The sequence below is a fragment of the Lontra canadensis genome, unplaced genomic scaffold, assembly GCF_010015895.1.
Source record: "Lontra canadensis isolate GAN:19392208 unplaced genomic scaffold, GSC_riverotter_1.0 scaffold55, whole genome shotgun sequence".
Lineage (NCBI taxonomy): Eukaryota > Metazoa > Chordata > Mammalia > Carnivora > Mustelidae > Lontra > Lontra canadensis.
The window spans coordinates 665,458-690,620 of record NW_022631049.1 but is presented as its reverse complement, the minus strand read 5'-3'; the positions used below and the strand labels follow the sequence as shown (position 1 = coordinate 690,620).

The 25,163-nt window shown below is 44.6% G+C and overlaps 2 protein-coding genes across 9 annotated transcripts in view; one reads left to right on the top strand and one right to left on the bottom strand.

Annotated features, from left to right (window-relative positions):
* RAD51B (RAD51 paralog B) overlaps positions 1-25,163 on the top strand; it is a 675,478-nt gene that overhangs the window by 391,543 nt on the left and 258,772 nt on the right. For all 8 annotated transcript variants that reach the window (XM_032875118.1, XM_032875115.1, XM_032875120.1 and 5 more), the window contains exon 8: positions 17,475-17,571. In XM_032875118.1, the coding sequence (XP_032731009.1) occupies positions 17,475-17,571 (97 nt within the window). The remainder of the gene's footprint in view (positions 1-17,474; positions 17,572-25,163) is intronic.
* On the bottom strand, positions 15,163-16,762 carry LOC116878012 (elongation factor 1-alpha 1). Its single transcript, XM_032875112.1, has one exon. It carries the CDS (start codon positions 16,710-16,712, stop codon positions 15,324-15,326), a length of 1,389 nt encoding a protein of 462 aa, XP_032731003.1. The 5' UTR covers positions 16,713-16,762; the 3' UTR covers positions 15,163-15,323.

Here is a 25,163-nt window from a genome sequence, read left to right as displayed (position 1 = left end):
AGACAATAATGTCTTGTCCTGCCACCTTTAACACTGATTAAATTGATCAGTGGGTTCAGATGGTGGCAGCTGGTCATTCCATTGCCAAGTTCCCTATTGGCTTATCACCTAATCTATTGATGATCATTACCTAGATCCTTTATGTTATGGGTCACATATTCTGTCCTTTCATTGTGCCATTCACAGTAAGTGCTGATTACCTAGTTTGACTCCAGTGTAACTCCAAGTCCTACCAGATAGCTGACTGAATTTACCTGGAAGTGATATGCTCCTATGTTGTGTCGATTAATGTTTTTATTTGAACGTCTAGTTGAGGTTTGCTGTTGGTTTAGAAAACATAAACAGGAAAGTGGAAAGCTTTCTTGTCAGTCATGTTGAAAAGTAACCGGCAGGAAAAAAATAGATTTTGAAGAAGAGTCTGCTTTAGTTTCTAATGTCTTCTTTCTCCAGGGCAGGAAAGCTCTGCAGTGTGCTGGAATCTCTTCTGCCTGTGAGGGGATTGGGGGAAGCTACCAGAACAGACACAGGACACATAGTCGTGTGAGGACTTTTTGGTTGCTGTTGTAGTTTAGTTCCTACTCCCCTAGTTGCTAAGAGGTCTTTCATAAAGATTTTTCTTAAGCCCTGTTTGCATATGATTAGGGCTTTTCCTTTCCTCTGTAATGGGGACTGGTACCCTTGGTGTGTTTTAGCAGAATTTAGCTTCTACATACAATTTGAGACACACATGCATGTACGCAACACTTGAGATTTTCTCAATTGCCATATTATTAGTATTGTTATTTTACTGTGAGAACCTTCCCTGTAGGAGCCAACTTCAGTGGCAGGATGAAGCTATGAAGGCACCTTGCATCTCCTTCCTGCAAGGTTGTTCCCTCTACTGTCTCTTGGCTGGCAGTGGGTCGGGGCGGGGGGGTGCTTTTTCCATGCTTTTCAAAGACCTCTTTGGATTAAAAGGAATTTCTAGAATAGATGCCTGGTCTATTCTGACACAAACGGATTACGTTTTTAGTGCCTGCCAGTATTCCAGAGTTTAAGATCCTCCTCTAAAATACTCTGTAGTTCGGGGCGCCTGGGTGGCTCAGTGGGTTAAAGCCTCTGCCTTCGGCCCAGGTTATGATGCCAGAGTCCTGGAATCGAGCCCCACATCCGGCTATCTGCTCCGCAGGGAGCCTGCTTCCTCCTCTCTCTCTCTGCCTGCCTCTCTGCCTACTTGTGATCTCTGTCTGTCAGATAAATAAATAAAATCTTTAAAAAAAAATAAAATACTCTGTAGTTCAAATTCTTATAATATTAGGGCCTCTTCTGCCATTTATAAGAACCTTCCGCATAACTCTCAATGACAAAATTGCACCCTTCTTTCAAGGCCCAGATCAAATGACACCTTCCCTGAGTCCCCCAGTGAGAAGCCATCTCTTCCCATCTTCTACACCCCAGTGGCTCTCTCTCTTTACCCTCCAGATGACAAGGATTATTTGCTCCCTTTCATTATAGTTTGTAGAGTAATACTCATACTACTCCTCCCTTTGCCAGAAAAACAGCAGTCGTATCTTCGCTTTGTTTTGACCTAGTTAGTATTTAACAACTATTTTATCTGCATTTCAGATTGTGATAAATAAAGAGACTTGAGTAGTTTTATTTTGTCAGATACTCAGCTGATTCCTGAGTTATGCTTCAGTACCTATAGGGGGCCCCGCCAATCAGATGTGGAGCTAAATATTCTATCTCAGAAGGGGGAGGGAAAGAATGTGTAGAGGAATTAACATGGAATTTGGAGTCAGAAGATTAGATTCAGCACCCACCTCAATCACTTCAGAATCACTGCATTAGAGCAATTGGTACATCATTGGGCGCCCTCCCTGGTAGCAGAAAGAGATGTAGCAAAAGTCACTTAAAGACTTAAGATTTAACTCATTAGAAAGAGAGAAGAGGAGAAGAGACTGTGTGGATTTATGAGTAGTAGTGGTTGGTACAGGAATGGAGTCTTGGGCTTTCAAAGCGCTGCAAGGTGGTGCTGGCTGGGGAAGGACGTCTGGGAGGGGTTCCGCTCTAGCTGCGTGGCGCGGGATAAGCCTACAAAGCCCATGGGGTTCACAGCAGAAAGAAGATGGTAGGGTTGGGGAGGGAAGCCGTGAAATACACTTTACTCTTTAACTCCTTGCAATCTTGCCCCAGAGCTACCTAGTCCCAGATACAGCTTTCTTTCACTTCTTTGCTTCTACTGTTCTCTCTTAGGAACTCCTTTGCTGAATTCATGAATCGGGCCACTTCTAATAAACCATAACCAGCACTTAACTGAGCCTCACATTGGTAACAGAGGATGACCTTCGAAGAGAGCATAAAGGCTGCAGCACTGTGGATAGTCACCTCTGAAGGGAGAGGAAATAAAACCAAGATCCCCTTGCACTGGGCATCACAACTTCATACGCAGTTCCTTGTTTCAGAAAGACACTGAGACCAGCTTTCTCATGAGAGTTACTCCTTTACCGTCAATCTGCCTCTCTCTGGGAGGCACTCTCCCCTTCAGGGGCAAGGAGTGCGAAGAGCATAGGAGTCAGTGGACCTAGGTTTGGATCCATATATATGCTGAAAACTTTAGGCTACTCAGTTTTCCTCTCTGATGTGGAAAGAGATGTAATACCGACCTTAACACTAGATGATAAGGAGATTCTGTATTTGTGTATGTGTGTGTATATAGCCCCTTTATCTTTTCTAAAGCAACATAAATAATTCTTCCCTGTTACCATTATTTCAAAAGGCACATCTTGTCATGGGCAAGAATCAGAACCACATTGTGGTCTAATGGCTCGTCTGCTTACTAGCGTGAGCAGTTCCCTCCACCTCTTGGTGCCTTGTTTTCCTCTCTTGTGAAATGGTCAAGAATAAATATCATTTGTCTACAAGGCAGAGGATCATAAGAGAAAAGAGGAAAAAAATGAAACAAGATGGAACCAGAGAGGGAGACAATCCGTAAGAGACTCTTAATCTCAGGAAACAAACTGAGGGTTGCTGGGGGGGTTGGGGGGTAGGGATAGGGTGGCTGGATGGTGGACATTGGGGAGGGCATGTGCTATGGTGAGCTCTGTGTACTGTGTAAGAGTGATGGATCACAGATCTGTACCCCTGAAACAAATAAGGCATTATATGTTAATAAGAAAGAAAAGAGGGGGTGGGGAGGAAAGAGTATCAGTCGTCCAGAGAAGGAAGTTATTTGAAGCAGAAAATGTACAAGGTAGACATAGGACTGATGAGTTTCCCTTCTGCTATTTCCAATTCTACCTACTTCATTTCTTGCAGCAGAATTGAAAATCTGCAGTAGATTTCCTAGTGCCGTGCTTGAGCGTGGTGATTCTGGCTGAAAGAAGTGATTCTGGAGTCACATAGATGTGGCTGCTTGCTGCAAGCTATGCCAGTTACAGAATACATTTATCCTCAAGGTGGAGGAGCAATGTGACCTACCACGTAGGGCTGCAGTGAGGGTTAAAGCAAGTTATGTTAATAAGCCAGTGAGCATACTGTTTGGCACCCAGTGGGCACTCAGTGAGGGTTAGATTTTTTCCTCTAGACTATATTATGCTCTTCAGTTTTTACCCTCATCAAATCACATTTATTATACATTCTGAATAAGGCATGGTACTAAGGAGATGCCTTTTTTTTTTTTTGAGATTTTTATTTATTTGAGAGAGCAAGAGCACAAGCAGTCATGGGGGCAGAGAGAGGAAGTAGACTGCCTGCTGAGCAGGGAGCCCGATGTGGGGCTCGATCCTAGAGCCTCAGGATCATGACCTGAACTGAAGGTTGCTGCCTAACCGACTGAGCCACCCAGGTGCCCCTTGGAGGTGCTTTAATAACGGGGTACTAAGGGACCGTCAGGTTAACATGAAGCATGGAGGGGGCCAGTTATGTTTGCCTTGTATAAACCGCAGTGGTATTAGTGGTATCTCGTCTCCTTGCCCTGGTCCTGAGCCTGCTGAGTCACTGTTCCAGCCCCTTGGCCCATGATCTCTGGCTGTGTCTATGGAACACAGCAGAGGCCACAAGAAACCAACACTGATAAATGGTAGATCATTTTGAGGGATTTTTGTTTGCGTTCCTGTGCTTGCTCTCCTGGTGAGATGGGAAACCTTTAATAAGGCTTTTCCTAAATGATGCTGCATGTGAAATGTGGATTTCCCCCCCTCTGTTCTCCTAACAAATGGCCATTTCATGAGGTTTCTTTTCATTTTTTTCCCCTTCTTCTTTCCTGCTTCTCAGTACATTCCACAAAGAGCTTATTCCTCTGCTGGTTACTGATTGATGGTTCTACTCTGTGTGCCCTTTAATTTTGCAATAAACCAACAAGGAGTTGAGACCACAAACTTAAAAAGAATTGACTTATTTATTTGACTGGATTCACTGGAGTAACAGGCAGATTTAGTCATTTCAGTGTGGTCCTGGGGAGGGCAGGAGGAGTCCATGAGCCTGAGCACTGTGTTGTAAATAACCAGACAGAGAAGAGCTTCCTTGTCCTCCCATTCCAAAGCAGCTGGCTGTTCCTTTTCAGCCATGATCCCTTTCTAGGCCTGGATCTGAGCAGGAAATCATCCACAAGACTTGCCCACAGCCCCAGGATTCTGAAGTCAGTGGGACTTCAGATATGTGGAAATGGAAAGCCACCATCCACAGCTCCCATGTTTCTTGTTTTCAAAGGGCTCATCATGCCCCTTAAATCTTTGCCACCATGACCACAAACCTTCCTGGGTTACCAATGCTTCCAGGCCTGGCCTCTTGGCTGGATGATGTCAAGGACCAAGAACAAAGCTCTGATCCTACCGGCTCCATCCCAGCCGTGTCTCCACTGTAGACAGACCAGGGCTTCCGTCACAAACACCGGCACTAATATACCTCATGAATCAATTACCAAACATGAAGAATTGATTGATTTTTTTTTCTTATTTAGCACCACCAGTGTATGGTGTAACCAGTCAGAAAATGCATGCAAACATCATTTCAAGTCAGAAAACAAGAACAAACTTTTTGAATGGCTCACGCAGATCCTAACTAAACTGAAGACAGTCCCTTTAGGGTATTTATATTTAAGGAGGGCAGCTACCCAGGGCTGTCCCCTGTGAGTTGAAGTGGAGCTGGAAAGATAAAGGCCCCCATGAGATTCGTCCGGGCTACGGAGTTCCTTCTCCAGATCCCAGTGCCATTTGCGGCCCTACCACATCTAACCAGCTAACTGCCCGTCCTCTTCTGCTCTCATGCTGCAGCCTTTCTTCTGAAACTCTTGTCATCACATGTTAGCAGAAGTGAAAATATTAGCAGAGAGGTTAGTGGCCAAGACAGAAATAGAATCCAGGAGTCTGTGTCTTTTTTCTCGCCATACCTGCTGGAGCATGGTTCCTCCCCGCGCTGAAGATTCAGTATTTCCCAGTGCCACCAAACAGCATTCTAACAGTCAACTGGTTTCTTCTTGCTACTGAAAGTTGGTCTAAGTCTTCAACATCTTGTTCAGTTTTCCTTTACATGTGATTTTGCATTAAATCACATGGCCCTTGGTCCGTCTGATCTCAGCAAATGCCGTGCTCTGAGGAAACTAATCCACAAATATCCAGGAGGATGTGTGTGTTCATGTCAAGGAGCTTTTATGTGGTAGAGCCAGCACACACTGCAGGTGTAGACAGACCTGGTTTGAACTAGGCTCTGCCATGCGTTAGCTGTCCATCTCCGAAAATGGCTCAGTTCCTCTGAGCCTCTGTTTCCTCATCTTCAAAACCAGGGGAGTGACCTTTGTCTCACTGAGGTGTGAGGATGAAATGAACTCATGTATGTAAAACACTTGGTACAGGCTTGGATCCACAGGAAGTAGACATTAGTCCTCCTCTCCCTTCTCGCCTTTAGAATGGGGACAGGGAGGCAGAGACACATGGAATCTCAGAACATTTACACTGTGGGTAGAGAGGTAAGAATCACATCCGTGACACAGAGAAAAAAATCCTCGTACTAAATTCCTTGGGACTGGTTGGCAAGTGGGAGCATTAGGAACCGAGAGATGAGTCTGTTGCAGCTGGCATGGTGAGGAAAGACTTCTTGGAAGAGGTGGGATTTGAATTGGTCCTGAGAGATGGAAGCTGGAAGAAGAGTGAAGGATGACATTTCAGCTTTGGCATGGGACACTTGGCGTGGGGATGAGAGGCAGAGTGAGTGAACCACGAGAAACCCAGAGAAGACTGAAAATGTCACAAGCTTCAGTGTTCCCACTGGAAAAAATGGAAGTGGGTAGAATAATAAGTAAAAAGCAGATAGTTGTTAGGCACCTGCTAGTTATTAGGCTCTATCTTGAGTGCTTTCTGTGTCAACTCATTTATCCTCAAAACTGGTATAGTCGTTCTCTCATTATGCAGCTGAAGAAAATGAGGCACAGAGAGATTACATCATCTATCTGGAATTCTACAGCTGGGTGGTTGTAGAGCTGAGGCAGAAACCCAGGAGGTCTGACCCCAGAGCCCACCCTCCTAACACACAAGAGCCCTTTCTCTCGTGAGGCGGTGAGGAGTGGCTAAGACCCCTCTGTGAGCGTCCTCCAAAAAGTGTAAAGCACCATGCATACATCAAGTGCAGTCGCTATTCCTGTTAATGACGTGAGGTGAGAGGTGAAAAGGCAGGCAAACGAAAATGAGGGAGGAAACATGACAGGATAGCACTCTTGTGCAGTTCCGATTAGCAGCTCATGTCCCTGACCGTCCCCTTCAGCAACCATGGGGGCCCAATGCAACCTCACACTTTCTCTTGGAACAGAGCTCCCAGTGGCCATTTCCAAGCCACCAGAATAGATACTGGAGACTGAAAACCTATCTGACATCTGGCACTGGGGCTTGTGCCTTGAGTGTGATCTGCCCTTGGCTAGGACATCGTTTTATGGGCCTGTAGCACATGATGGGATTGGCTCGTTAGTGGCCATGATCAAAGATCTCCACTCCAAGGACATTGCCATGGAAGGGCATTTCCCATCCTCACTTGCCATGTAAATATTTAGCCATTTTAATGTATTTGTTTTGGGCCTATTCCTCTTCTGTCTTTTTTATGTTGACTTTGTTTAATTATAGGTTATTAGTGTTTGTGGATGTTGATGTCATTTATTTAAGTATGGATATAGACAGATAGCTTCAACTCCCAACTCCCCCACTTCAAAAAAAAAAAAAAACAAAAAACCAATGCTTTACACAGTATCCCTTCTTTGAGAATATCAAATACATAGTTTTTGTTTAAAGACTTCTCTGATTAGGCTGCTGTCTTGGAAATTTGTTCCTAGGCAGATGTTCTGACTCCTTTTGAACAGGTTGTGAATGATCTTTGCTCTCATTTTATGCTACAGATTGACTTTGGAGATAGAATTGAATGCACACACCCAGTTTCTGAGTTCAGAGAGCCCTTGGAATGCCATTTGCCTGAGTGGCACAGAGATACAGAAGTCAGATTAGTGTTGGCTTGTTCTTCTTTGGAGGTTTTTCAGAGGCGGGGTGAGATCAGAGGCCCCTCTGGGCTTCAGCTCCTCCCCAGGACAGGCCACTATAACTTTGGCTGGGGCTGAAGAACAGCAAAGTCGGTGTTTATCAGGCTGGACTCCCCCAAGAGCCATACTTTCAGACCCCTGGGGAGCCAGTGACTCAACAGAACTCTTTTCTTGGTCTCAAATGAGTCTAAGGAGGGGAAATCAGTCAGTAGTAGCTGCCTGTGACGGACTGATCACGAAGCTGTGTCTTTCTAACCCTCCTTGCAAATCAAAAGGAGGGGAATCCCCAGAACCCAGGCAAACACGTGAATAGAAAGCACCATCAATTAACAAAAACACCTAAAAAGGTCAGCAGAAACTCAGGGGGCTGTTGGAAATTCACCTCCCCTGCCTTTCTATGGGGCTTAGTGGGCAGTAAGGGAGTGGGCGAGGACAACCAAACAAACCACCAAAAGCGACTCAGCCGCAAGAAATGTACAGCGCGGTGAAGGCTGGTAGGAAGGTTCCTTCCACGTCTGTGAGCCTCAGAGTCATCCAGCGCTTGGCCTTGTTTGCTTCCAAGCCCCAGCTGGCCACAGACCTCTCGGATCCCAAGCTAAGGGCAAAATGGCCCACGGTTGGGGAAGGCGCCGTTTGAAGCTGCTGTGAGCCCACTGTCGCAGGTCACCAGCGCTGCGTGTTATTTCCTGCAACGAGCCCAAGATCACTGACAGGATGTCGCCCAGGTTGGGCTGCAGGTGGAAACAGCATACCGGGCTGCTGTTTGTGGCCTCACAACAACTGTCACCCCATTTGAGACCCGGAACCGGCATGTGTTAACCTCAGCCCCACTGGAGCCGTGGAGCAGCACAGTGAGAGTGGAACCAGAGCGTTCACGCCCACACAGCAGCTACCCCCCCTGGGTTTCCACTGCACCCCCTTGCATGTGCACCCCTGCAGAAGTGAGCCAAAGGCACCCTACCGTGCTGCAGTTTTCTTGTATCTTTATTTTGACCAAATGGGAGACGCAGTTTTGCTTGCGTTTGTTGTCTCTGAACTCTGATCTAGATAACGGCTGGCATAAAAGCAAGAGTGTCATCAGTCTCTGTGTGATTGAGTGTGTGTTTGTGTGAAGCTGTGGAGACTCATTTCTCTTCCTCCATCTCTGTGGCCTTGTCCTGAGCCCGTGTCTTCGTTCAGGACTCTCCTACTCTAGGGACTGTCCTTCTAAGCATTGTCTCTTGAGCATCGCCTGTGAATTTCCACAGTGAGACCTCCGAGAGAGATTCCCCCCCCCCCCCCGGATTCATAATAAGAGATGTGAATTTTTTATCAAGCTTTGAAAGTATTCTCACAATAAATACCAAATTATTTGAAGTTGTGGCCTTTGTTCTTTTCTGTTCCTTCTCTCTTCCTCTGCTACTGCCAATTGGTTCTGTATAAAATGGATTTCTCGAGGGTAGAGATGATGAGAATCAATGATGAGATGAAATTTTAAGTATAACACTTATCACGATGTGAATTGAAATGTGTAACATTTTTCATAGCAGCCTGCTACATTTATAGCCATAATAGATTCATTTTCTTTATGTCTTTTATGGAGTCAACACTTTTTAGATTCAGAGAAGTTAGGAGCATTTTCCAGATTGCACAGCAGGCTAGTGACAGAGCCAGAAATACGAGGCAGGATGCCTGGCTCCCACAACAATGTTTTCTTCAGGCCAAACTGAAGTTTGGTCCTTTTACCACAAATATTTTGAAAGGAAAATCCCCTATGGCCTTTCAGATTTTCCCAGAAAACAATTGTCCTACAGACCTTCAAGCAGGCTGGAATACTAAAACCTTATCAGTTCTTTCTTTTAGAACCGACAGTTGATATTCTCTGGGCTGACACTAAAGAAGAATGATTATTTTTTCATAATGGAATGATTTATAATTTTCCAGACCTTGGCAAAATTAAGCCAGTGAATAGTAAAACCAGAACTGTGACGCTCAAACGCCAAAATATTTGGTCTGACTTTAGTTCACAACAAATACTGGATATCTCTTTTCAAAGCTAGAAGTGACAGGAAAGGGTTGGGATGGGGAGAGTCAGGGAAGAGGCATGTGTCTGTGAGTGTGGGCCTCTAGGCCTCTCTTGGGGGCACTCCCTCTGTTCCTGTACTGCACCCGGAGCTGCCCTCCCCCCACCTCGTGCGCTCCCCCACTTTCTTGAGGAGGAGGGAGGGGGGCGCTCCTCCTTTCCCTCTCACTCCCAGCTCCTGTACAGCAGAATGGGTTGGGGCAGACACCGTCATGGTTGGGAATCAAGAGGAGGGTATGGTGAAAACCACTCCAGGGCCTTTCTCTCAAGCCTCGGTGATGAAAGGACTCAATGAACCTTAACAATTTCTCACAGGAAAATTCCGGCCTCTGTCTTCTTATAAACAGGACATTCAGCAACCCTTAACAGAGCCAAGATTAAAACCCAGAATTTCTGACTTATCCAAGCAAGGCCTATGTTTAGATAGAAAGGCTCGATCACCCACTTATCTGGCAATTAGGATCATTTTAGATACCAAAAATAACAGTTTAAAAAAGCATACCTTTGAAAAATAGACCATTTTTAGTACAAAAAGAAGGAAAAATGAACTATGACTTCAGAACCTATGAAAAGCAGAGCCTGTCATTTTGAGAGTGCTCAACTGGGCTTCGGGCAGGCAGTTTGAGCAGAGTCATCCCCCAGCCCTTCTCTCCATTGCGTGGGCGAGGCCCTTTCTCTGCCTGTTTTCCTGAGTAACTGGGAGGATTCAGGACCACCGAGGCACCTAGCGCTACAGGCCCAATTAAAGCTATTTTAGAACTTGTCTGATTCTCTGTGTTAGATTGTAGCAGGTTTCTGACAGAGAGTGGGTGGGAGGAGGAAGTGGATGTTTTTATGGGCATAGAAATGACCTAGAGGGGCCTCGCGATTCCTCTAGCCCAGCCTCCCCCCTAAACTCTTGTACAGAGACATGAGTTCCATGAAGAGCTTTAGATCCCAGGCCTTCTGTGGGCCTCGGAAATGACGTGCCACGTGCATCCAGGGCCACTGAACACCACCAAAATGATAGGCAGAGCTCAACTCAGACCGCCTTAAATGCTTGGCTCCTTTGTAGAAGCTGCCGCTACTTACCGACTTGACTTACGGTTACTTTGTGGCATCGGAGTCCAAGAGGACTCTTGCCACAAGATCGGGCTCGTTACAATGCAGCACTTCGATAATCTTCCCACTTCTGGACATTAAAAATAATAAACAAAGAAATCTATAGATCAGATTCTCTAGACTGGGACATGCAGGCCTGGAGAAGTCACCCATCCTGAGATCTGAGCTGAGAGCTCCTCTCTCCTCTCCTCTGCCCACTGCTGCCTTAGGAGAAAGGGCGGGCAGAGAAGCCTGCGCATCCCTCGTCTTATCTGAGCTGCTCGCCTCAGGCAGGTAACTCCAGTTCACCTGGTGGAAAGTGAGCCTTGCAGATTTTGCCTCTCACTTGCCCCAACAGAAAGTTGAATGAGGGCATGTGCCATATATTTAGGTCCTTAAAAAGAAATCCGACTTGTAAATACTGAGTTATAGATTTGCTGACCATGAATATTTCTTTTGCTGACCAAAGAGGGCCAGATAGTCTATTCCAAACCTCTTCTGTCCCAGGCTTACCATGAAGTCCTTCTTCTCTGCCACCTTCCAAGAGTCCAATAAAAAGGAGCTTCTTCTGCTAAAGGCTGTGCCTTTAGATCTGACAGTTCTCCACCCTGATTTCTTCAGGGCTGTCCCACTTTCTCTTCTGTGCCCCTTTTTCCAGTATTCCCATGGGCTGCTCCTGGAGGCCCCAGCAGAAATACTTCTAATACTTCACTGGAGGGTAGATCAGACCAGACATACAGTGGCCCCTAAGGTAGAATATATTCTGGACCAGGAAGTGTGCGTAGGATATGGGGCGTGGGTACAGCATAGGTAGAGCCTGGTCATAGCATAGCCAAGAAAGAATGGGTCCACTGAAGGCAAGCGGTGAGCACTGGACACAGAGACTCGTGGAGAGGCAGGCCAGTTGCCCACTGGACTGCACCTCCCCACCCCCTGAGCCTTGGAGCTGATGGCTCTGATCAGTTTATTCTGCTCCTACCTTCTTATCTCCAGTTATTTGCTCTCTTAAGCTATTTGTTTTTAATACTTAACAGAAATGAGTCATATTTCTGTTTGTGTGTTAGCTATAGGCTTTTTCATCCATAGGACCCTGTCTTCTGACCAAAATGATATTCCTTCATACCCATCTGCCTTATTAGTTTACCTGATCCTTAACTATTTCCTGTCTCTCCACATTTTTTTTCTCTAAGTCCTGTTCACTGTGAAAGCAGGACTTACTGGGTTATTTATGAATATGTACCCTAAAGTTTCTTCTTTTTAAAAGAGCTTTATTGTACCCTTAAACTGAGCATAGACGTTGTACATAGAAGGACTGAGTAGGTGCACTTAGAGAAGTCAGATAATGCCAGAGAAAACTTGGAACCCAGGAACATGGTCTTTAGAGAGAGAAGTCTCACCCCAGTTTTGCCTTGGGAGAGGAGCACTAAAAATGAGACTCAAGGCCTCTGTGGCATGACAAGAGGGCCATTTGCAAGCCAAGTGTACCCGAAGCTTCCTGCAACCCAGAGGGCAGTATGGAGAAGCCCTGGGAGTGAGTGGTCTCTCTACATACAGAGTTGAGTGGAGACAATAGTTACTTTATCCGACTTACAAAGCCTCCTCTTCCCAGTAGGCGGATGGTATTCTCCTTCCTGAAGAATAAACTTGAAGCTAGACTCCGTCTCCTCCTGGCTTCAGATGTGATCATGACCATTAAAACAAACAAACAAACAAACAAACAAAAAACCAGCATATCTTCCCCTTAGCCCAAGAGTCCATTCTGGCCTTTGATCTGTAGTTCATGGAGGGTAGGGCTTGGGGGGGAGTGGTGTGTTTTCAATAAGACATACTTACAGAGAAATGGCAAAAAAATTGGATGTAATTTCATTTAAATTGTCATGGCTTTTTGAACATATGAGTGTTTGTTCTTTGTCAGCAGTGGGCTATATGACATAGAAAAGGGAATCAGGTGTGTTCCCTACCTAAAAAGGAAAGTACCAGACAGCAAAGGATAGCTGAAGACAGTGACGAGTAGTAACGTTTTAAGCATTTACTGCTAGTCAGGCACTAATGCTAGGGATCTTATTTGCATTATCCAGTGGCATGAAACCCTGTGAGTTCAACATTACCATGCCAGAGAGGTATGGGACTTGCCCGATGTCATACAGCTAGAAAATGCTAGAGCCCAAGATCTTAACTCCGGTCTGTCTGACTCCCAAGCCCTTACCCTAACTACTGTGCAGACTGCTCTCCCACAAATAAGAGCGCCAAGCATCAGAAGCCCTCATCTTTCCAATGGAGTAAAGTGGCAAGGAAGCCCTTTTGAAGTGTCAGTCAGAACAAATTTTCAGAAACAGGTAGTGTTAAGACTCTGTTTATAACGTGTAATAGTATTTTATAGGTTATTTTAAGGGTGTAGTTTTCCGGTCTCCAGGGGACAACCCATCTATAAGCTTCTGCCCAAGCTGGGATTATTTGTCAGCGATGCTATTTGAAAATGTTTCCATTCTATCATTTTGCTGAACACGGATTTAGTAAACCACAACAATTTAGTACGATGGTGTGATTAGCAAAGCCTCGAGTTTGGTTCCTGCATGTCCTTCAGTGATTTGGCTTTCGGGTGCGTAATGCAAAAGGAGAGGATTATTAGCAAAACCACTTTTGCCCTTGGAAAGTGAAATGTCTTCTTTTCTACCTCGTCTTTCTTTGGATGTGGAAATGGGGCTGAGTACCTTCTGAGGGACATCTGGAGTTTGGTTTGAGGTTCTGCTGGACATACCTTTATTAGTTCTGTATAATAAAACCATCTCAGGGCAGGCTTCCATGAAGGACCAGTAAAATATTAAAATCGAGGGGGAAAAAATGATCTGAATATTTTAGTAGGTGGCTCATCTCTTAACTTACAAGTTTCTAGAGAAGACATACAGAGCCCTTACTCTTTATTTCCCCCTGTGAATATGGTGACAGGCCTTGCATGGGAGGTATTCAGTACATTTTTTTTTGTATTATTATTGCCATATCATTAAAGTTCCTTCATTTTTACCAAGCCATCTTCCAGAAGAATCCTCTAAAAAAAGTAGAGCTTTCCTATTTTAATCTCTCAGAAGCTTCACATTTTTAAAAACTAGGACAAACAGATACATTGTTTTGTAGTTTAGTAAATAAAGCATAAATAAATAAATAGTATTTTCAGAGTAATACCAGTACCTTATGGGCCTGCCTTTAAATGATTGCTATCTTTTTCTTACTGAGATCATTGAATAAAACTTAAGAAGGGCTAAGACTGGGAGGAGTGATTAGATCCTAAAGTGTATCCTAGTGTAGAAAATTGTGGTTTAGAGATCTCCTGTTAGATCTAATTGTCTGAAGCACATGGCATTTACTATATATTAAATAGCTATTTAACTTATATAGCATCGTTTCTGAAGAAAACAACACCAATAACAATGGCTCCCATTTATTGATTATTTACTACGTGCTGGACATTATGTTAGGTGCCTCACATTGTTTATCTCAATTCTTGTAACAGTTCTATAAGATGGGTAGATTTTACCTGTGAACAAATAAAGCTACTTAACTCAAACGTTGAAGTGACTTTCCCAGCGTGCGTGGTGTCAGAGTCAAGATTTGAGCCCCGTTTAATACAACTCCACAGCCCACGCCCTGTATTATAAAGAGAGAAATGAACATAATTTGTATTCATACTCCTACAAATGCACATTTGTTCTTGGAAGAGCAGGCTGTTATTCCACTCTGTAAAGCCATTGTAATGCAGACACGTCGTGTGTGATTCTTACCAGTCCAGAGGAAACGCAGGGAAGCAGAAGGATGCAGAGGAGATGAGCGTGTACTTAGCAGAACGCTGCAGGGTCTGACTGCCGCTTCAGAGCAGCTGGACACTCATAAGCCTCGGTCACACACACGGACCTTGCAAAGGTTGTCTTTGCTAATAGAGTACTTCATTTCTTTGCCTGACCTTGCCATCATGCTCCCCTCTCAGCCCCCAATTAAGCTGCCATTGGTAGAGGGTTTATAACGTGTGCCTGGTTTGTTCAAGAGACAATGACAGAGGTGTAGCTGAAAAGCTGGACAATGAAGAATAGAGATCGTTCCCATTTCTCTTCAAATTCGGGGGCAGCAAAACCATAGCTGACCCCCGGGACAGACCAAGATGGTCCAACTAGATGCTTATTCCAGATACTAAGTGCCTAGTACTGTTTTCAGAAGGGACGTTTCCTCCAACTGACCAAGATGCCCACAGTTTTTCCGCATGATGGGAACCCCCACCAAACCTTGGGAAACAATTGTGGTGTTAGTCGGTGTAATGTTCCAGGAGAGAATCTGTATTTTATTCTTCCTTCAGGCTTCTAAACAATATAGTAAATTTTATAAATGAAGATTTTTTTTTTTTTTTCTCATTAAACTTTTGTTTTAATGGGTCTCAAAATTCTGTGACAGATTTTTGGTCAAGTTGTTTCCATTAAAAAGTACTGATTTTAAAAACTAATAACTTAAAACTGCCACACACACCCAAAAAAACAAATGGTCCACAAAACATTCTCCTTTCCTTCTGAAGGTTTTACGATGCATTGTTATCATTAACCAGTCTTTTACTATTAAACTTAAATGGCCAATTGACACAAACAGTTCTGAGACCGTTCTTCCACCACTGATTAAGACTGGGGTGGCAGGTATTGGGGATAATATTCATTTAGCCTTCTGAGCTTTCTGGGCAGACTTGGTGACCTTGCCAGCTCCAGCTGCCTTCTTGTCCACTGCTTTGATGACACCCACAGCAACTGTCTGTCTCATGTCACGAACAGCAAAACGGCCCAGAGGAGGATAGTCAGAGAAGCTCTCAACACACATAGGCTTGCCAGGAACCATATCAACAATGGCAGCGTCACCAGATTTCAAGAACTTGGGACCATCTTCCAGCTTTTTTCCAGAACGACGATCTATTTTCTCCTTCAGCTCAGCAAACTTGCAAGCAATGTGAGCTGTGTGACAATCCAGCACAGGTGCATATCCAGCACTAATTTGGCCTGGATGGTTCAGGATAATCACCTGAGCTGTGAAGCCAGCTGCTTCCATTGGTGGGTCATTTTTGCTGTCACCAGCCACATTGCCACGACGAACATCTTTGACAGATACATTCTTGACATTGAAGCCCACATTGTCCCCAGGAAGAGCCTCACTCAAAGCTTCATGATGCATTTCAACAGACTTGACTTCAGTTGTAACATTGACTGGAGCAAAGGTGACCACCATGCCAGGTTTAAGAACACCAGTCTCCACTCGGCCCACAGGGACAGTACCAATACCACCAATTTTGTAGACGTCCTGGAGAGGCAGACGCAAGGGCTTGTCAGTTGGACGAGTTGGTGGCAGAATGCAATCCAGAGCTTCAAGCAGTGTGGTTCCACTGGCATTCCCATCTTTACGGGTGACTTTCCATCCCTTGAACCAAGGCATGTTAGCACTTGGCTCCAGCATGTTGTCACCATTCCAACCAGAAATTGGCACAAATGCTACTGTGTCGGGGTTGTAGCCAATTTTCTTAATGTAGGTGCTGACTTCCTTAACGATTTCCTCGTATCTCTTCTGGCTGTAGGGTGGCTCAGTGGAATCCATTTTGTTAACACCAACAATTAGTTGTTTTACACCCAGTGTGTAAGCCAGAAGGGCATGCTCACGGGTCTGCCCATTCTTGGAGATACCGGCTTCAAATTCACCAACACCAGCAGCAACAATCAGGACAGCACAGTCAGCCTGAGATGTGCCTGTAATCATGTTTTTGATAAAGTCTCTGTGTCCTGGAGCATCAATGATGGTCACATAATACTTGCTGGTCTCGAATTTCCACAGGGAGATATCAATGGTGATACCACGTTCACGTTCAGCTTTCAGTTTATCCAAGACCCAGGCATACTTGAAGGAGCCTTTTCCCATCTCAGCAGCCTCCTTCTCGAATTTTTCAATAGTTCTTTTGTCGATCCCACCACATTTGTAGATCAGATGACCAGTAGTGGTAGACTTGCCCGAATCTACGTGTCCGATGACAACAATGTTGATATGAGTCTTTTCCTTCCCCATTCTGGCTTAGGTTGAGCAGTGGTTTTCACGACACCTGTGTTCTGGCGGCAAACCCATTGCGAAAAAGTATAAATGAAGATTTTTAAGGGAAAGAATAGTTTCTTGACTGAATCAGATGTCACAGTGTGGCAGTGAATCATAGGAATTTTCGGTGTTATGAACCATATTTTGAATAGGTAGGATTATATTAATTTGTGTTTTAAATGCATAATGAGACTGGAATGTTTTTGTTGGAGTTCAACGAATCTGTAAGAAGAGGGTTGTTCCTTTACAGAGGAATCTTATTACACTTCCACAAATTTGGAAATAAAACTCTGACTTGGAGTTAATATGGAAGAAGCCACAGGCATCCCAGTTTCAGATTACTGGTTTTATTTAGCACTAGCAATATCTTGGGCTGTGGATATAATCCTAATATTTGAAGCTTGATCAAATACGTTCAGATGCATCTTAATTCTCTGGTTAGCCTTCTGTTATTTAGCTAACACCTCTCAGACCCAATTTACTCAGCACTTAGAAGGATCCAATTAGTGGTTTAAGCTCCAAAAGAAGCCTGTTTCCTCTTTTCTGTGTTTTGAATGACCTGTAGGTTTTGCCAGATATTTTGCCCCGCAGATGAAACTGATGAAAGTCAGAACTGGGGTTTTCCTACCTGTGCTTATCAGTCCTCCCCTGAACCACAGTCTGTTCTTTCGAGAGCTCTAATAATTAATTTGGTCCCTTTCTTCTCCCTTCCCCCACCTTCTCCCTGTCTGTTCACAGGTTATCTTGACGAATCAAATTACTACGCATCTAAGCGGAGCTCTAGCTTCTCAGGCAGACCTGGTGTCTCCAGCTGATGATTTGTCCCTGTCTGAAGGTAAGGGATCTGTCCTAGAGGGGCAGAAACTTGACACTGACGTATAGCCCCACCGCCTCTCCTCTCTGCCTTTCTGCCCCCTGTGGCACTGGGAGACTGGGCTGAGGGGCCCTGGCCAGTGAACCCAGCCGGAGCCTGGCGATTCAGGCTTAGCCAACCTCCCCGGCATCTGATTCCCTGCATTCGGAGAGGCTCATGCCCCGTCTCTATAGGCCAGCTTCCTTTTTCATCCGAGTGCGTCACCCTCACAGACATCTGTAACCTCCACCTTGAAGACTGTCACACCTCCATACGTTGATTTTGGGTCCTTAGTATAAGGCCAACTGCTAAGTGACTTGATTTTTGAGACTGATGCTCACAGGTTGCTTTACTGGTGTTTGCATAGGAGTTCAGCCTTTTGTCTATGCTGAGTGCTTTAAGACTGGCTAAAAATGTACACCATTGTCATGTGCTGGAGACGTGACGTTCCTGACCAGCATTACAGAAGGGTTAAGAGAAACTCTCTACGTTGGTAAATCAGCAAAATTTTCTCCACCCTCCCATGCTAGCAAAGGTCAGGCTGGCTATGGTTTACGTAGCTAGGGGAATTACACCACCGCGCCAGTGGGTGGTTTCGAGCTTTATTCAAAGTTCTTATGTGACATTTCTGAGTTCTGCTGGCTGTGGGTTGGATACACATGCATAGCTGTGACAGACCCCTCTGCACTTCCATTTTCTGAGAAGTGTTCATGAGGGAGCAGATGGCATTTTGTAGGCTTGTAAGGCTCCTGACCGCCCAGGTGGTCTTCTGTGGACTGGCCGCAGTCTGTGGACTCAAAAATTGGAAGGGCCACAGCCCTGCTTCTTGGGGGTGTTTTTCAGAGTGAGAAACTACTTATTTATAAAAACTGTAAAATGCTCTGTGTCCCCTATTTCCACATTTAGTGTTATATGATCCCTCCCTGTCATCACCTGGACTAAAAACCCAAATCATTTACTCTTCCTCCCTCCCTGAATTCCTCTCCTCTAGTCTTCTTGGTTCTTCTTTCCAAATGTATTCTTCCTCTGCCCCCTCTTCTTTATAATTAAAAAAAAAAAAAAAGTCTGGATAATACAAATTTTTTAAAGTAGGCTCTGTGCCCAGTGTAGGGCTTGCACTCATGACTCTGAGATCAAGAGTGGCCTGCTCCACCAATGGAGCCAGCCTTTGTATTGTGATCAGCTGACTTATTAAACTCACAGTTGGATTATTTATATGAATTCCAAAATGGCCCTCCCAACTCCAGCCTCTACCATCTCCGTTCTGCCACTACAAATGAAACTCTCCCAATCTGGCTTAGTTTTACCATGTCACTCTCCTACCCAGAAGTCTGGAAACTGTATCAGCCCATTTTCTGAGAATGGGCTAGAACTCAATTTTAAAATATTCAGGAATTTGTGGTTTGTCAGCCTGAAATCAGCCAGGGTAGAAGTATTTACACCATGGGAATCTGCACATGCTAAAAATCAGGATTTGGGGTTTTTTTTTGCTTTCTTTTCTTTTGTGTGGATTAGTTTCCAAAACACCACTAGATACGGTGCTTCCTCACTCTCACAGTCTGCCCTGTCCTTCCCATTCCCCGTGGTTCTTGCCAGTGCCTTCCAGGAAGCTCCCACATCAAGCACGCTGACTTTCTGCCTGCTCCTCCCCATCCCTGCCCCTAGCCGCTGCAGGGACAGCTCGTCCTATCTAGAATAGCATTTCCCTTTTTTACTTCTACCGCTTCCTCTCTTCCCAAATCCTCCGACTCAGTCAAAGTTTATTTAAAGACCACCTCTTCCCACAAAACCTCCTTGTTTGTTCCAGTCTGCACTGGTCTCACTCCCTCTTCCTCCTTTGTGGTCCTTCTACCTGCTCTGCTTTATAGAGAAAAGGTCCAGGAAAATTAATTTAACTTTTCATGGTTTCCTGACTAGATTGGCAGATTTTTTAAGGGCACGGGCCACCTTGGATTCTTTTTGTATCCTGAGTGACTAGCTAGTTCTAGGCACATAATAGGCAGTAAATAAATGCTAAATGGGTACCATAGTAAATACTTTGTAAATAGGAACCATGAGATTCACATAAAGCACCTCATTAAAAATTGTTGTAATTATTTCACACACACACACACATACACACACATTTATTCAGGTTTGAGGAGGAAAAAAATATCTTGTTTCTTTATTTAAAAACCAAAAAATAGCAGCATTTTGTTTTGTCTTGGCTTCCTGGTTTATCTCAAGCAAAGAAGGGGAACAGGACAGATACAGAGGTAATTGTTTGGGGGCTCTGTGTAACCGCTTGCAGAAAATGATAAAGGTGTTCTCATGACAAGGGGAGACTTACCAGCTCATCCTTAGACAACTTTTTAAAAATTATGAAATCCTAGGGAGAATGGAAACAATTGATTTTTCTAGATCTTTCCTTTGCATAGCTGAGCAGGTAAAGAGGCTATAGAAATATTTTTCCTGAAGTCTATAATGAAGTTCCTTACCAGTGAACTAAAACGGACAATTTTCTTAAAGCATTTATACCTATCCAAATACATTGCAATGGTTGTTAATACCACTGTGGTTAATAGGTATCAGTTACTTTGGTGTTTCTGGGATCCATTGTACCAACTTTGCTTTGGTGTTATTAGCCCTGTGACCTTGGGCAGGTCTTTCCGTGACTTTGGGCCTCAGGATAGAAATACAAAATTGCCTAAGTCTTTTCTAGCTCTCCCATCTGAAGATCAGGAGCATTGACTTGTTGACGGGTCTTAGAATTCTCTTATGGAGTGGGCAGAATGGCCTTCTATTTCCTAGGCTACGCTTGATAGAAAGGGTCTACAGGAATCTTAGCAGTGATACTTTAGCATATCTGGAAGAGCCTCCTCACCCCACATTACCATCTCCTCACTCTGCAAGCCATTCTGGTCTCGTCCGTCTGTCTCTCGCGCTCTCTGCTCTCTCCCGCACGGACGTGTACACAAGAAGACGCATGCGCAAACCAGTGAGAGTGAGAAACACTGGAGAGGTGAGCTCCAGGTCCACCCTGTCGTGTAATAGAGTTCAGCCGCAGAGCAGAGGGCACAGCTTCAACAGTGCTCCCTTGAAAACAGTTGTGGGGTGAGAACAAGCAGCCAAGAGCAGCCAGCAATAAAATGATCTGAGTTGACCTAAGGGAAATACCCAGCAGGGGCCAATTCAGGGAGATGAAGTCCCTTCTGCTCTGATGCAGAGCCGGGAATATAAGTGACCTGGCCCAGCGGAGAGATCTCTTCCACCCCAGCGGATCCTGTACTATTAATATCTGCCAGCTGCAGGCCCAGAGCATCCCCCTGCTGAGATCAAAAGAGCCCCTATCTTAGCTGGAACAAGGTCATCTTCACAGAGCTGTAAAAGCTGAGCCCTGGCTGGCTGCAGGAACCTCTATGGGGGAGGAGAAGTCAGGAGATGGGGAGGTGCTCTCTCACGCTCCTTTAATCTCAGCTGACCAGCTGTTGCCCTCCCAGTGTCTGTAAAGTTGAGAGTTCTTTGTTTTTGTGTTGCTAGTTTTTTGGGTCCCCCCCCCCTTATTAAGCTTACGACTGGGTTGTTGCTTGGATGATGTAGACCATGTTCACTGCTTGGGTCCATGGTATGATTCCCTTCATTGGAGTTTCATCCACTGTTGGATTATCCAGCTCCCAGGTAGGAGAGCCAAAGAAGAGAAGAGTGGACCAGAGGTCAAGGACTTTCTCCACATCATTCCTGCCCTGTAGTTTTGTGCCCAGAGAAAGAATGAGGGCAAATTGAATTTTTTTTCTATTTAACTGAAATAACTTCCCTTAGGTGCAGTGTGCTTGTCAGTTTTCAGCCTGCCTCTCACAAACATTTCATTCAGTGGGGAGAATGGAACCTTCAAGACTTACGCAAACTGACCAAAATTCACTGCCCTGTGAACCTAAGGGCAGAAATCCAGATTTCTGGTTTTAGAATCTACATTGTTCTTGACCAGGCACTGTGAATCAAAGTATTTTCTTCTTTAGTTTTTTGTTTTGTTGACAGAAACTCAGGCAACTAGATTATTACAAAGTTGAGTGACTGATTATTGACTAGGTTACTGTGACTGTTCTGTGGCCAAGGACATGTTTCTTAGATGCCCTTGCCAATTCTTCCTGGTGGTCATCAAAAATACTAAGGATGACTGGATCTCTCTCCTAGGGAATATCTCTGTTCCCCATAATGATCAGTAGAGAAAGGATCTAACAGTCCAGCTGGCCTATGACTCCATACCTTGTTCTGAAGTCACCTGTGATTTGGGCAGAAGGACCGGCTGGGCTCCTGTCCACACAAGCACATTTGGTAGATGAGGTTGACGTATGGCGACAGTGGGCCCTGTGCAAGATTGAAGCTCTGCTCAACCCACACCGTCGGCTTTCTCTCCTCTGATGATTTAATGGGATAGCAGTCACTTCAGTGTGGTGACGTGGCCCGTTTCAGGAGCCCCAGATGGCTTCATGGAAAGGACGACATTATTAGGCTCCCATCCTGGCATTTCCAGCATCTGGCATGTTGGTATCCTTTTATCTGCATTAATAGTTTTTGATAGATAATAGCACTCAAGAACTAAAACTTGAAAGTGCGTGGATGGGTAAAGGAAAGAACACAAGAGAAAAAGCAGTACTCATTAGAACCAAGAGTGCTTTCTAGTTTTAGTAGTAGAAGCCTTTCTGTTCCAGTTGAATTGATGGCTGATTTCATGTGCAAGAGAAAGTATTTTGGGATTCATACTCCTTAACAAACCATCCCTGTAAAAAGCTGGAGTCCATTTGAAAGATTATATGCCCATGCATGGCTTGTGTCTCTTCTAAAATAAATTCAACAAGCAAGAGCAGCTCGGAACGGTTGGGGCAAATCAGGGACTCATGGTTGTGAAAGAAGCAGACTTCAAAGCATGGTATGAATTTTCAAGTTTTATTTCCACTCTTGCTTTCCAGCTGGATCTGCTCTGGATTTACTGCAGGATGTTTGAAAATGTGGCTCCCTGCTAATCTCAGACAGTTGCTATGATCAATGGTTTCTTTCATTTCCGATAAAAAACACTGGTGTTTCTGCTTAAATTGTGTGTACTTTCAGCTTTATTATTATAGTTGTAATTTATTGTCCAGCATTACCCAAATTTGTAATCCATTAACCACAGACTTTGGGGTGGGTTGGTCAACTTAGCAGAGCTCTCGCCACACTTTAGCTCCGAGGCCCTTCCAAAGCCCAATCCGAAACTAAAAATGTGCCTCGGTTTGGGAAGGACCATGTACAAATGAGTATGGGTGGGGCAGCTCTAAAAATCCACCTCTCAGGTGTGTGGTACAGGTTGGCTCTAATGACTGCTTTGAAAACATAAAATGTCACCACGTGACAATGAGGTTAATGTTAATGACTGTGATCAGCATTGCTGACCTTAACATTTTTATAGTATTTTGAAATGTCCTAAAATGACAAATCACTTAAACCACCTCAAGCAAACGAAGCATGAAGGAGAGAAGGGAACTGCTCAAAAGCCACACAATAAATGAGAAGTGGTGGTGCCAGGAACAGAAATTAGAGCCCCTCCTGCAAATTCCTAGTTTTGGCTACAGCTGCCTCTTAGGAGTTTTGGATAAAAATGTTTAAGTGTCCTCGTGACCTTTCGATTTCTGATTCCAAAGTCACAGACATATACCAACACACAACCTCACATCCTTCCATTCACAAGGGACACGCATCTACCCATATTCCACCCTCTCTAGTATTCAAGAATCCATGGCACTTAGCTGGGTGTATTTTACTTCTAGCAACTGTTCAGATGCCATGAAAGGCCTAATTTATAGAAAAAGATTAAAAGCACCCAAACCCTGTGTTTTTGGCTAAAGAAAGTCTACTTAACTATTATGTGAGGTAAGGGCAGAGTTGAGAGAGGGTGGACAGAGCCTACAAAGGTCTGACAAACTATAAATCTCAAAAGGGAGAGGAACTTGTTGAACATGTCCAGCAGGGAGAACAGGGGGTAACAGGATCAAGACAGAGGGACCAACAGGAGAAAGGGAACATTGAAGTCAGCCACCAGGAAGTATTTCTTGGTCAGGAGCTCTGTTTTGCTAGCAGTAGTCTGCCAAAGAGAGACACATTTGAAGCATGAGGTACATTACGATCAAATGAGATGAGAGAGAGTTTTCTTGGGGTGCAGTCTTTGAGGTGGTTCGTGGGAGGGCTGGACTAGATGTTTTGAAAGTATTTTCCTCTCACCCTCAGACTTCTTCACTACTTAGGATTTACTGGCTAATTTCCCAGATCTGCACATGTTCCCATTAACATCTCAGTGTCATGAAGGCAAAAGGGACGAGAACACCAAAGCCAGTTTTGTCAATTGTCTCAACTATAGAGATGACAGGGCCAAAAGCCCAAGAATGGGATGCCAAGAGGGGGTATGATCCCAGAGGGCTTCAAGTTGGAAGGATTTTCTGAGACAAGATCCGTGTTTACCATCATCAAAGAGAATTCAGTACCAAATATGAGAGGCCTCTAGGTCAGAGATCATAGAGGAGGGATGAATAGCTGGTTTCTAGGAGTGGTGCCCAGAGAATAACTTGGTTTGCATTGTAATGTGGCATGAAACTTTCAGAATGCATTTGTAATGTTTACTAGGATTTGGGGAGGATTATAACAAGGTCTGGCAAGGTGGTCTAGCCCAAGGACAGTCCCGCTGAGCTCTGACCTAGGCTCAGATCTCTCTGAGGGCTTTGCTTTTCCTCATTTTTCTGATAAGCCACTAAATAAATTCTAGTTGGATTAAGCTGCATTTCATTCAGTCATACTGACATTTCCTATGCAATAGCTGCATTCCTGCATATATTAGCATAGTTTTAGAGCTATGGCCCCTCCAAAAAAACCTTTTTGGCTAGATGAAGAGACTTTCAAGTGCCTTCCAGCCGATGATTTTATGAGTTGTGGAGCCCCTACTATATGCACTATGTTAATGTTACAGGAAATCCAGAAATGAGCAAGATATGGTCCTTGCCCACAAGATATTTACAGTGTAGATTGAGAATAGTTTAAAGGTGAATATTATTAGGTAGAATGTGGTGGTGCTTTCAGACGAGAAAGTATGCACCAGAGCTTCCAGGATTTAGGAAGAGGAGGGAGCACATCTCTTTCAGCAGAGGGGAACCTGAAGGGTCCAGGGAGGAAAATGTAAGGGACAGCCCTTGAGGGGTAGGTAGGATTTCAATAGGCAAAGATGAGTAGAGATCAGGAAATGCTGTGAACTAAGGCATTAAGTTCAAAATGGGCCATGTCCCACCCTTTTGTCCTTCTCCCCACCACCCCCATCTGTTCTAGCCTCAAAGCCCACTCTCCTGTTTTTCAAATTGACCAAAGTGTTTCTGCCTCTGGGCTTTTCCATTAATTATTCCTACTGACTGGAGCTCTTGTCCAGATCTCTCCTTGGGCTCCTCCCTCACTATGTTCAGTCTTGCTCAAGTGTCATCTCAGAGACGTCTTCCTTCACCTCTCTATCTAAGAGGGGGCCCCTACCCCCATCCCATCCTCTTCTACCCCCAAGCATGCTTTATTTTTCTTCATTGCCCTTA

Coding starts and splice junctions, on each gene's coding strand:
- LOC116878012 (XM_032875112.1), bottom strand. CDS start 16,712: ATGGGGAAGGAAAAGACTCATATCAACATTGTTGTCATCGGACACGTA.